The 13,138-nt window shown below is 44.7% G+C and overlaps 1 protein-coding gene across 3 annotated transcripts in view; it reads right to left on the reverse strand.

Moving 5' to 3' along the window:
* ATP1B4 (ATPase Na+/K+ transporting family member beta 4) overlaps positions 1-13,138 on the reverse strand; it is a 20,585-nt gene continuing 7,447 nt past the window's right edge. The window contains exons 1-8 of one of the 3 annotated variants that reach the window (XM_039362380.1): positions 11,831-12,442; positions 9,340-9,502; positions 5,632-5,760; positions 4,982-5,089; positions 4,219-4,415; positions 2,713-2,769; positions 1,697-1,789; positions 1-1,372 (exon numbers count right to left, since the gene is read on the reverse strand). In XM_039362380.1, coding sequence (XP_039218314.1) covers positions 1,211-1,372; positions 1,697-1,789; positions 2,713-2,769; positions 4,219-4,415; positions 4,982-5,089; positions 5,632-5,760; positions 9,340-9,502; positions 11,831-11,893 — 972 coding nt within the window. In that variant the 5' untranslated portion in view covers positions 11,894-12,442 and the 3' untranslated portion in view covers positions 1-1,210. Of the gene's footprint in view, positions 1,373-1,696; positions 1,790-2,712; positions 2,770-4,218; positions 4,416-4,981; positions 5,090-5,631; positions 5,761-9,339; positions 9,503-10,367; positions 10,391-11,830; positions 12,443-13,138 lie in introns of those variants that run through there. The other 2 variants (XM_039362383.1, XM_039362382.1) reach the window with 2 other exon arrangements.

Consider the following 13,138-nt stretch of genomic DNA (forward strand, 5'->3'; position numbering starts at 1 on the left):
TATGCTGTAAGTCAGTCCTTTTATTTCAGGGTACAAGCATCTGAGACCCCACCTCTTCACCGCCTCCCCAGTCATTTCTCTCCCAATCTGAAATGCTGCAACAGGAACGTTGGAGGCCAACGAGAGAGAGAGAGAGAGCAGTCCGTACACTCCAATGCTGGTTCTCCCTTTCTTCACGTGGATATCTACCACCCTGTTCCAAGAACATGAGATCAGGCCGAAGTACGCTACTAATGAAAAGTCCCAATTCTGATGGCACAACTGTGTGGTGGGCCTTCCGTGGAGGTCTGTTCCCCGTGGGAATAAAAAGGTGCGGAGGGTGAACGCTTCCGGCAAACATCTTGAGAAGATCAAGATGGAGGATCAAGAGGTCCCTCCCTAGACATCCCTCTGTCTATCTTTGCAAACCTGATTAGGCATCCCAGGCTGGTGAACGTGAAAACCACATTTTTCCTCATTATTTAAGGAAACACCTGTCTTGACTGAGAAGGCCTATGCTGCGTAGGGAACATCACTGCCATTAAACTGAGTCAGAAAAGCAATAAGATAAAAATAGCCAAGGATTTTTGGAGGGAGGGGGTCAAAGATTACGCTTAAGGCCAACTAACTGTTCCTTGGGCCTTCTACAGGGGTTAAATCAGAGATTTTTGAAGGTGGCTTTATGAATATCCATTTCAAAAATTGCAAAAACAGTCAGAAAAAGGCTGCCTGGCTGTCCTTCAATATCTATTCCATACTGGCCCCTTAAATACGAAAAGCTGCTGGCTGACTTCCGTATTGTCAGTGAAGGTATGTCCCCAAAGGAGAATAAAAATTTTAAAAAATAATAAAACCAATTGTTGTGGTATTATGGCTAAACTCTCAATTTGATGCCAAATGCCGTCCCTTTTGACACACCGGGGAAAGATCTAAAATGCTGTTTTGTTTAAAATGTTTTTTTTTAAAAAAAAAAATCGTTGGGCTGAAGAGTTTACTCCCAGGATGAATGATTCAAGTGCTTTACTTTTAGTTCCATAGTCTATCTTGGGATGCTATCTTTTATTTTATTTTATTTTATTTTATTTTCAAAGAAAACCAAAAACCTTAACCCTCAAAATAGGTCTGGTGTTTCCTGATGCTAGGTCGATAGCCAATTGGATTTTCCCACGGTGAGGAAACATCTGATTGCCATAAAAGGGTGATCCGCAAACGGGCGGGGGAGGGTCTGGCCTTAGCTATTGATGGTTAGTGTGAAAATGATCCGCCCTAGAAATCGATCGTTGTTAACGGTATTGATAATTCCTTTCCCGTTCAGTTGGCATTGAATGTCCACAGTCTGGTTTCTTGTAATTCCTGTAAAATGAATTGCTACCAAGGGCTGCGTGTAATTCACCTGGAAAAAAAAAAACGATCGATCGAGACTTTATTTCAGACTTGGAATGACATAAAATGACAGAAAGCAATAAAAAACAACCTAAGTGATCGCGTGTGCTGGGATGCTGCAACGGGCGTTAGGGTGAAAAACGATCGCAATGCACTTTTTTTCACTGCCGTCATAACTTCGAACAGTCCCTGAATGAACCTATGTAAGTCGATATCTCCAGCGGTTCAAAACATCTGGAGACTGCCAATAAGGACTTACTCTCCCAAAAGCATCTCAATACCACAGGGATCATTGGCGCAACATTAATCCGAGAGTTAACACGCTTCTACTTACGTGTGTGAGTTTGCCATAATAAGGGAAATACATGAGGTCAAAGGCTGCGCTTGGGAAGAAGTCTAGTGACTGGAGGTGACTTTGGTTGCCTTTCTGCAATTCAGAACACAGGGAAGGACGTCAAGATAAGCAACGGATCGACAACAGGCTGTCCGTTAATGGAAATCAGCTAGCCATTGTACCCTGATATAAAAATGGCCCTTCCCTTCTCCACAATCTCCTGACTGTTTTAGATTACAAGTAGTCCTTAACTTAGCAACCACAATTGTGCCCATTTTTGTGGCTGAGACATTTGTTAAGTGAGTTTTACCCCGTTTTACGAACTTTGTTGCCAGCGTTGTTCAGCGAATCACTGCAGTTGTTAAATTAGAAACACTTCAGAAGGTCGCAAAAGGGAGTCGGGTGACCACCCCCTTCGGGATTCCACGACCGTCGTAAATAGGAGTTGGCTGCTAAGCCTGTGAATTTTGATCACGTGACTGTGCAAGGGTTGCGAGTGTGAAAAAACACACACCCATAAGTCACCTTTTTTTTTGTGCCATTGTAACTTCCAGCAGTCCCTAAATGAACCGTTGTAAAATAAGAAACACCTGTAATTGTTTTAAGGAACACAGGGAAAGCAATGAGAAGAAATTATTGCCAATCAGAGGAGATGGGAGATCCTTCGTCTTGATATAGACGGGGGGGGGGGACAAAAAAGACAAAAGGGGTAAAATTGGCTGCAACTCAATGACCGCATCGCTTAGCAACTGAAGTTCGAGTCTCAGTTGCAGTCATAAGTCAAGGACAACCTGTGGAGCACCAGGGATGTCTTAGCAAAACCAGGGCTGTTCCTCCCTTCACATACAAGCTGGTCAAATCTGATTAAAATGGTAACCGTATCTTGCTGCTCACACTGTTCTGCCACAACTGTCCTCATTAACAACAAAAAACAAGGTTTGACTCAGAGTTTGGCTGCCAAGAATATCTGGTGCAAATTTGCCGGACTTAGAACAAATAAAATCAAGATAATTTACCTGGACTTTACAACTCACAGTAATTGGAGTGCCGTAGCCAGGCTCATACCCGATAATCTGCAAAAACAAGAGCTGTTTAATTCCCTTTAAAAACACTTTGTTCTTCTAAGCTCTATTTTGCTGCAGGTAAAAATTAAAAACAAGAGATCAAAAGCTACCACCGTTTTGAACTTCGTCTTGCTCTCTTTTCCAGGGCCACAGAACGGTTCACACAGCCTTCCTCAATCTCTCCTTACTCGAGTTTTATTTTCGTAATCAAATTTATAGAGCTCCCCATCTGAGCAGATGGCCAATATCTAGAGGAAGCAAGTTTAAGACTGCCACCTAAGCTGAGATAGTACAATATTTAAGTCAGTGTTTTTCAAACTTTGCAACTTTAAAATGTGTGGACTTCAATTCTCAGAATTGACTCCCAGAGTCAACCTCTTCTCCAAAGCACCTAAGGCAGTGTTTCCCAAACTTGACAATTTTAAGGCATGGGGACTTCAACTCCCAGAATTCCACAGCCAGCATTGCTGGCTGTGGAATTCTGGGAGTTGAAGTCCTCATGCCTAAAAATTGTCAAGTTTGGGAAACACTGACCTAAGGCAGGAAAAGAAGCAATGGGTGGAAACTAATGAAGGAGAGAAGCAACCTAGAACCAAGGAAAAATTATTAATCAATGGAACGGCTTGCCTTCAGAAGTTATGGGTGCTCCATCACTGGAGGCTTTTAAGAAGAGATTGGGTAGCCATTTGTCTGGAATGGTATAGCAGGGTCTCCTGCTTGAGTAGGACTAGAAGACCGCCAAGGTCTCTTTCAACTCTTTTATTCTGTAAGACCATTGTTCCTTCTCCCTTGCTTCATGCGTTTATTTATTTATTTATTTATTTATTTAAGAGACTTATATACCGCTTTAAGTGCAAGCACTCTCTAAGCGGTGTACACCAGTAAGCAATGTATATATATATTTACATTGCCCCCAACAATCTGGGTCCTCATTTTACCTACCCCGGAAGGATGGAAGGCTGAGTCAACCTTGAGCCGGTGAGATTTGAACCGCTGACCTGCTGAACACAGTCAGCTAAAGTGGCCTGCAGTACTGCACTCTAACTGCTGCGCCACCTCGGCTCGGTTCTGGCGTTACTTGACCCAGTGCAAGATCTGTCCCAGGAGATCCAAAGATGCTTTTTCACGAGGCAACTGGACTTTCTTGCTTTCCTTGGAAGACGTTTCGCTTCTCGTCTAAGAAGCTTCTTCTGCTCTGACTGGATGGTGGGGTATGGAAGGATTTATACTCCTTGCAGACAACTGTTGCAGACAATATAAATCCATCCATTCCTCACCATCCAGTCAGAGCTGAAGAAGCTTCTTGGATGAGAAGCGAAACATCTTCAAAGGCAAACAAGAAAGTCCAGTTGCCTTGTGGGGAAAAAAAGCATCTTTGGGACAACCGTGATGTCTGGATGACTGAGACTCTCCACCGATGTGTCCCCAGGAGACGCAAGCAAGTATAAAATGACCTACACGATTCATCTTTAGCAATACGCAAGGCTGCCCCTGGGAATATCCAAAGGTCCGATCGTGAAGTCCCGAGCACTTCATCAACTGGGACCTCTTGAACTGACAAGCTTTCCTCACTGCGCTTTCATCGCCGTCTTGCACAAAATACGCGCCCGGGGTGCAGAGGATGTTTTTGGTTTCTTGAACCTTGTCATCGTACCCTAAAGACAACAGAGAAGGTTGAGGTGCCATAACGTAGACCAGTGTTTCTCAACCTTGACAATTTTAAGGCATGTGGACTTCAACTCCCAGAATTCCATAGCCAGCAATGCTGGCTGTGGAATTCTGGGAGTTGAAGTCCACATGCCTTAAAATTGTCAAGGTTGAGAAACACTGACGTAGACCTTACTGCAACGCTTTTCAACATTGGTATTTTCAGTACAAAAATAAAGTTCCTTCTCTTTTCTGAGTCAAGCCCATTGGCATGGAAGATGCCCACCACCCCAGAGGTCCCCAACCTTTTGGGCATCAGGGATTGGTTCCATGGGGACAAGTTTTTCCGTGGACTGGGGGGTGCGTGGTTTCATATGCTGCCTGCATCTCGCGGATGGGGCTTCGCATGCTGCGACCCGGTGCTGGTCCACGGACTGGGGGTTGGGGACGCCTGCATTACCCCATTGTGGATTTAATTCTAGGACTTCCATATTTCTATAGTGGATTGTTCCATTTTAGCATACAGAGAAACCGTATGATTAATAGTTATACAGAGGGAAGAATAAGGGGGCACCTTTTAACAACAGCTCCAGGTTGTCCACATAAGGCTGCCATGAACTAGGTTGGGAGGTTCTGAAAGCGATGTTGTATGCCTGGTTTATGTACGGTCTAATCGTAACTCCTGTGAAAATAAATTTAAAAAGAAAAAAAACCCAGAATAGGACTGACTGTTTTGATCTACCTCCTCATAGCATCCTTTCCTAGGATGTTGACCAACTTTTTCCCAAAATATGGCAGAGGCAAGGAGGATGAAACAAACCCAATTTGCAAATGATCAATAGCCCCAACGATGGAACCGTTGATCAATTATTTCATACCCACAACGTAGTTGCCCCTAGTTTTAGCCAGCATAGAAATAGAACTTAGACTTCTATACCACTTCACAGTGCTTCGCAGTCCTCTCTAAGTGGTTTACAGAACCAGTCTCTTCCCCCCACCCCCAACAATCTGGGTCCTCATTTTACCAACCTTGGAAGGATGGAAGGCTGAGTCAATCTTGAGCCAATCAAGATCAAACTGCTGGCAGTGGGCAGAGTCAGACTGCAATACTGCATTTGAACCACTGCACCACCACGTATCCCATCTGCTCTGAGATAAGTCCTTGCACACACTCGGTGTCTTCCCCTCAAAGGATGCCTTACAAAACCTCACTGGAGCACTTACCTGGTGGGGCCACTCTGTCCCTGTACCTCGGTGTGTAGGGGCTCAGCGTGATCAAGACTACATACATACAGAATATGAACATGCCAGCCAGGAACATGTAAAGGGCAAGGTAAAAAAGGAGTATCAAACCTGAAAGAAAGAGAAGAGCTATTAAGAGATGGCCTGGGGATTGGATGCTCCATCACTTGGAAGTTTTCAAGAAGAGACTGGACAGCCATTTGTCTGGAATGACATCTGTTTGTTTGTCTTATATTTGATTACTGTAGCCGTTCAACTCCGCAAACTATTCTGGATGGCTCATATAAAGTCTCCAACTTGAGCAGGGGTTGGTCTAGAAGACCTCCAAGGTCCCTTCCAACTCTATTGTTCAATGTTCTGGACCGGCAGAAAATTGCATCCTTTCTCCCTGCCTCCTGCACCAATAAAGCACCAGAAGGCAGGAGAAGATGCAACGGGTGGAAACTAATCAAGGAGCGAAGCAACCTAGAACTAAGGAGGAATTTCCTGACGGTGAGAACACTCAACCAGTGGAACCCCTTGCCACCAGAAGTTGTGAATGCTCCATCCCTGGAGGATTTTAAGAAGCGTTTGCACAGCCATTTGTCTGAAACAGTATAGGGCCTCCTTGCTTGAGCAGCAGGTTGGACTAGAAGACCTCCAGGGGCCCTTCCAACTTTGTTATTCTGTTATTCCGTTGCAAGGCTTTGTCTCAGGAGAATAAAGCCCAGGGCCTTTTTTAAAAAAATAAAATAAAACGCACGAAAGTAAATCCTCTCTCCACCCCATGAAAGCTTCTTGGTGTGTTTTGATTTCCCAGCGGGGAACCACACGCATTTCCAGGACATGCTTTGAGCGCAGCTGTGGCTTTTGGCCTCTGCGTTCCTGAGGTGTTTATGTTACAGGGAATTTTGAGTTCTGGGAACAAGCGGGCGGGCTGGCCGGCAGTGGGGACAGGACCTGGGGGAGGGGGGAGCTGCTGAGAAGGGAAACAAACTGTAACTTGGACCTGTGAGCTGCTTTGGCAGGGGTCAAGAAAGGCCCGGGGGGGGGGCTTTCTTTGAACACAACGGGCCCGGCTGGGGATGCTGCCCGCGAGGCATTGACTTGCTCGCCCGGGCCATTTAATGGGGGACGCAGGTAGTCCTCCACTTACGCAACTGAGTCCCAAATTTCTATTGCTAAGCGAGAAAAAGCTGTTCAGGGAGGTTTGCTCCGTTTTACGACCTTGCTTGTCGCCGTTCTTAAGTGAATCCCTGCAGCGGTCAGCTTAATACGGGCAATCCTTAACTTACTACAACTGTGTCTCAACTTTCCGTGGCTACGTGAGACACTTCTCCAGTGAGTTGTGCTCCATTTTACAACCCCCTCCTGCCACAGCTGCTACGTGAATCGCTGCAGTGGTCAAGTTAATGCAGGCCTAATCCTCAACTTACGACCGCAATTGAGTGTCACATTTCATATTTGTTCGGTGGATTTTGCCCCGCTTTATGACATAGCCGCATCCCCACAATCAGGTGATCCGAAATCTGAACTTTTGGCAATCAGTATGTAATTTACAAGGGCACTGAAAAAAAGGGACTTTCGACTAGTCCTTGCACTTATGACCATAGCCACATCCCCACAATGAGATGATCCAAATTCGGAACTTTTGTCAATAGTTGGAGGACCCCGGGGGGGGTGTCACCTGATCACCATTTTGCAAACTTCCAGCCAGCAAAGTCAAAGGGGCAAGCTGGATTCACTTAACGACCACGTGATTCACTCAGTGGCTGCAGTGATTCGCTTAACAACCGTGGCCAAAAAGTGGTAAAATAGGGCCTGACTCAACAACCATAAATTTATGACTCAACATAAATCCTGGCTTCCATTCGATCTCATAAGATTAATATGCAGCACAAGAGGGCTTGAAGATAAAACAGGTATAGATAGATAGATAGATAGATAGATAGATAGATAGATAGATAGATAGATAGATAGATAGATAGACAGACAGACAGACAGACAGACAGACAGACAAACAGAATTGAGATAGATAGACAGACAGACAGACAGACGAAAGAAAAATCTTCATCATCAGGGTCCAGTCCAAGCCAGGAATAAACAAAATGGAGACTGCTTTAGAAATAAGGTTGTAGTTTACTGAAGAGGAGAGCCAGACAGAAAGATGGCTCTGGGAGAATTGACCACATGTAGCTGGGAGTGATGGGTTTTTATACCTACTGGGGCTCTTGAGGTTGTTTCCTGTTCTTGTTTGGGTAGGGATTTGTAGATTTTAGGGGTCTTTGCCTTCCTAATCTCATCAGCTTCTAGCTTCCTGGCTCCAATCTTTCTGAAACGATGATCACATCTGCATTTCTAAAAGCTGGCCTCTGCCTAGTTTCTGCCTGGGGTAGAGGGGCTGGGGCTGGTTTCTGCTTTTTAAAGATCTCCATTATTCCTTTGGGGAAATATATTCTGCCTTTCTAATATTCCCCCAAATATTTCTAATTATTAATTTGGGCTCGAAAGGTCAAGAAAGTAAACCTTTTTTAAAAAAAAAAATAAAAGAGGAAATTTAAGATACTTAAGATGAATTGCCATTAAGCCACCGTGCATAGCTGATATGACTCAGCTAAGCCCATTTTGGCGAGGGTGCCTTGAAGCTTAGTTCTGACTCCTGGCTACTACGTGGATACGTCCATGCAATTTTCTAGGCAGCTTGTAAAGAAGGATTTTAGCCCTTGCCTGCTTCTTAGGGCTGAGAGAGAGGGACTGGCCCCCAAAGTCACCTAGCTGGCTTCATGTCTAAGGCAAGATTAAGACCCACAGTTTTTAGCCTGATGCACTTCACTGTGCTTTTATTATATACTTTTTAAACTATATTTGGCTACATTTTTACTGCACACTAATGACAGAACAGAATAATAGAGTAAGAAAGTTGAAAGGGATCTCGGAGGTCTTCTAGTCCAACCTCCTGCTCAGGCAGGAAACCTTAAACCAATTTGGACAAATGACTGTCTAGACTCTTCTTAAAAGTGTCCAGTGAGAGAACACACACAACTTTTGAAGACAAGCCATCCCACTGATTAATTGTTCTCACTGTCAGGAAGTTTCTCCTTAGTTCCAGGTTGCTTCTCTTCTTGATTAGTTTCCATCCGTTGCTTCTTGTCCTGCCTTCAGGTGTTTTTGGAGAATAGCTTGACTCCCTCTTCTTTGTGGCAGCCCCTCAAACACTGGAACACCGCTATCATGTCACCCCTGGTTCTTCTTTTCATTAATCTAGGCATACACAATTCCTACCACTGTTCTTTATATGTTTTAGCCTCCAGTCCCTTAAACATCTCTGTTGCTTAAGCCACAAATGAATGCTCTCAGTCTTAAACCAAAGTTGCCATCCACAAATGAGGCTTTTAAAATTGTGTTTCATCTCAGTGTGGTGAACTTGCTCATTTGATTAAGACAGATGAAGCAGACCAAAACATTTGCCATAGTAGAAGTGCTATGCTGGTTGAGCAAGAACAAATTAATAATATCTGCGCAACTGAAATTAGTGCAAATTTTTCTCCATACTTATTCCTTCCTTGATGGATTCCCTGTGTTAAACTGTAAAATGTTAGGTTTCTCATCCACTCTATTAAAAAAAAAAAACATGCACACTGACGCAGTATTGATGCAACATTCATCCTTATCTTAACGGGAAATAAGTGACTAATGGTAAATTTCACTTACTCCAGCTCCTAGCTGTCCGGCCCAAGCATTCCCGGGTCTCTGGATTCCAAATGAAAGTTTTCATTTTCTTGATCCTTTCTGCCCACGTTTCTTTGCCCATCTTTCCTTCTTTGTTTGGTTCCACTTCTGCATCCAGCTGATGTCTCTCTTCATCCTTATTTCCCTGGAATGATGACAAAGCAAACCACACACACACACCATGAGCACAATGTTCTGGCCTACTTTGCTTGTTGTTTTCGTTTCTTTCTTCCCCCCCCCCCCCCGTCCATCATTCCTTCCCCGTAAAATATTCCATTTGTCAAAAATAAGCACCGGTGGCTTTCCTCTCTCCTGGAGTCGGTGGAAAAGTTTCCGTTGTGTCATCATTGGTCCTTGTCAAATCTTTTCAAAGTGAGAAGAAGTTTTTAAAGAGAGAGAGAAAGAGTCAGAAGGTCTGGGCAACTCAATAAGTCACAGAATACCCAGATAATGAAGGCCTACATAAGTGTTTGGGGCGAAATAATTGGATCCTTCAATCAAAGCACTTAACGGAGCAGCTTTTTTCATTCTTTATTTTTTGTTATTTCCAGCCCTCTCTGAATGGGGAGGGGGAGGAAGAGGAGGAAGAGGAGGAAAAAGACTGTGGGGTCCTCCATGCTCTCTGAGGACTCTTCTTCCTCTTCCTCCCCTTCCCCGCAAACCCCACTCCCTTCTAGCACTGGTGATTTTACCTAGCTGGGTAATGAAACGTCTGCAAGAAAACAAACAAGTTCAGAGAGCACCAAGGACCACACACTAGTCCTAGCACTGATGATTTTACCTAGCTGGGTAACAAAACATCTGCAAGAAAACAAACAAGCTCAGAGAGCACCAAGGACCCAACCATTCTCCTCCTCCTCCTCCTCCTCCTCCTCCTCTCTGCAAATCCCACTCCCTTCTAGCATTGATGATGTTAGCTAGTTGGATAACAAAACGTCTGCAAGAAAACAAACAAGCTCGGAGAGCACTAAGGATTTCGTAGGCCAAGTAGTATTTAAAGAGGAGCATACCCTGAAGACAAAGCCACAAGCCCTTTTGCCGTTGATCAGGGCAGAGTGAAGCTGCCTTTTCAAAAGATTAACTGCAACGACACCCCCTCCTTAAGGAGCCACTTCATCGCCCTTCCTCCTCCTCCATCCCGGAAATGGATGCTGATGGCCACAGGCATCGTCTGTCCTCACCAAAGGAGCATAATTTTGAGCAGAGCTCACCAGGGCTAAGCACACATGCAGGGATGATGGTGGAGATGATTAGAAGAATATAGGTAGTCCTCGACTTACGACAGTTTGTTTAGCGGCCATTTGAAGTTACAACGGGACTGAAAAAAAGTGACGTATAACCGTTTGTCCCTTTCGACTGTTGCAGCCTTCCCAGGGTCACGTGATCAAAATGCAGATATTTGGCAACTGGCTCATATTTACGGTGGTTGCCATGTCCCGGGGTCGTGTGATCCCCTTTTGCGACCATCCGACAAGCAAAGTCAATCGGGGGAAGCCAGGTTGACTTAATGACCACGTTGCTCATTTAACAACTGCAAGGGATTCACTAACTACTATGGCAACAAAGGTCATAAGATGAGGCAAAATTAGCTTAGCTGTCTCGCTTAGCGTCCGTCAACCTGTACGCCGGTTTTCTCCTCCTTGCAAAATGCTTACACAGTCCACAAGCTACAATGAAGGGACTCGCAGCATACAAGCTGCTTCATCGCACATCGCTAGGCTGTTCAGATCTACGTTCTGCGATATATATATATATTCAGGAAAGTAGACTACGAGGTACGTGGAGATTAAGATGGCTGCCAAAATCAATTTAATTTTACCCATCCTGTCAGCCCACCAAGAGTGGAGATTGCAATTTGGGAGACTGGTTCCTGCAATTAAATTTCCTTCAAATCTGGCCAAGGAAGGAAGGGTTAACCCTTCTGGTTTGCAAACCATGGTTTATGTCTTAACATGTTGTGCACGCCACAGCAATTATGTTTGATCTAATCATACAGTTAAACAAACTGCAATTTAATGTGATGCCTGAATCTAGAGAATGAGAGAGTCTTTTGGGGTTCATTAAAGCAAGCTGAGGTGCCAAGAATACTTGGGTGGCACAGACTCTTCCGGGGAAGAACACTTGAGTGAAATCGTGTTCAAATTGTCTTCTTAGTTCGTGAAGGCTCAGTTAATTATACGCCTCAATGAAACCGGCCATATTTTGGACCCTGGTTTCATTATTCCCCATTGAAAACAACAACGATCAACTCCAGCTTTACTGTTCTTCAACAAACCACAACTCCATCTGTCTAATTACCTCCAACCCATCCTATTTTCCTTTCTTCTTCTAAATCTCCCAAACCAGGGGCATCTGCTAAGCACAGCTAAAGCTGGTAAGTGCCGTTTTTGCACAGGTCTCAAACTATTAAGTTTAGCAATGTGGGGACACCAGAAGAGAATCAACTTTCTTTAACCCAGTAAGGTCAACTTACCGGGGTTTGGAGTTGATTCATGCGGGGATCGTTGGAAGCTCCAAAGGTGCCTTTTGCAGCCATGGCTTTGTCACAACGAAACAAAAAACCCCAAAAATATAGAAGGGGGAATAGAATTAGTATAAGAAGCCCGCTCCAGAGTTAAAGAACTAAACCACTTCCCACTAGGTCTATCGGCTCCAGAACGTTCAGCCAAGCTTCTTCTTGAACATCATCCAGCCTCACATATAGAAAACGGATCCAGGAGCCTGCAGGGGGCAGAGGGGGGGAAACCCCAAAACTGACAGTTGAAACTTGGGGGCTTCTTTGCTGCCAGTGCCAGGTGACAACTGTTGCTCTTTCAACGTTGCCCAGGAGGAGAAATGTGTTGGCCAGCCGTCAAGAAAGGGATTGCTTTCCTCTGGCAATTGACGTCATACAACTCAATGTTGAATAAGAGTTTGGGTGTCTTTCCATCCGAGACCTTTGAGGTACGCTAATCTGCTGGAGAAGAAGCTCTCTTAACAAAATGGACCCAAACGGATTCTGTCTAGGGAAGCCTGAGACCAGATTTTAGACCGTTATAACACTGTTGGGTTGGAATGGAGAGCGAAGACTGTATGAGCAAACGTGTTCCTGTCAGTCATGGGCGGGTGGAGGGGACCGTGGAGACTTCCTTTGATTGCTCTTGAAAGTTCAGGGAGTCAGTTTTGGCTATATTTATCCCTCTGTGCTCACTCAAGCTGAGCGGCTGGGATTCTGCAGGGTCAGTTTCCCAGCCGTCTAACGTTCCACCAATCATCTGAAGAACCCCAAAGGAGAACCAGGGGGCCCACGGCACAATGCCGAGGTTGGGTGCTCTGGTTGGGTTCCTGGTGGCATAAAATGTGCCCTGACTCCCAGTTTGGGGGTATCAAAGGCCGAGGCGTTCATCTCAGCATCTCATCTTGCTTTGGCTCTTTTCACAACAGCTCAACTAGCAGCAGTTCTCCAAGCCAAGCTGTAAGACCAAGGATTTCCAGCCTTGGCAATCTGTGGATTTTGACTCCCAGAATTTGCCATCTAAATGTGCTTGTTTCGGAATAGAATAGAATAGAATAGAATAGAATAGAATAGAATAGAATAGAATAGAATTTATTTTGCTGACTTCCAGCTGGGGCCTCCAGCCTCCCAGCCTCCCTTGTCTCCTGTAAATATGATTTATCTATTTTTCCTAAAACCTTCCCCCCACTTAGAAGCAGGACATTCTACCCCCACCGCCCTACAGAAAGAGGCCACATTGGAAAAAGGAGTAACACTCTTGACATAGCCAGATAGATGTGTTTTCCA

The sequence above is a fragment of the Crotalus tigris genome, unplaced genomic scaffold, assembly GCF_016545835.1.
Source record: "Crotalus tigris isolate CLP2741 ecotype Arizona unplaced genomic scaffold, ASM1654583v1 scf7180000019427.664434, whole genome shotgun sequence".
Taxonomy (NCBI): Eukaryota; Metazoa; Chordata; class Lepidosauria; order Squamata; family Viperidae; genus Crotalus; species Crotalus tigris.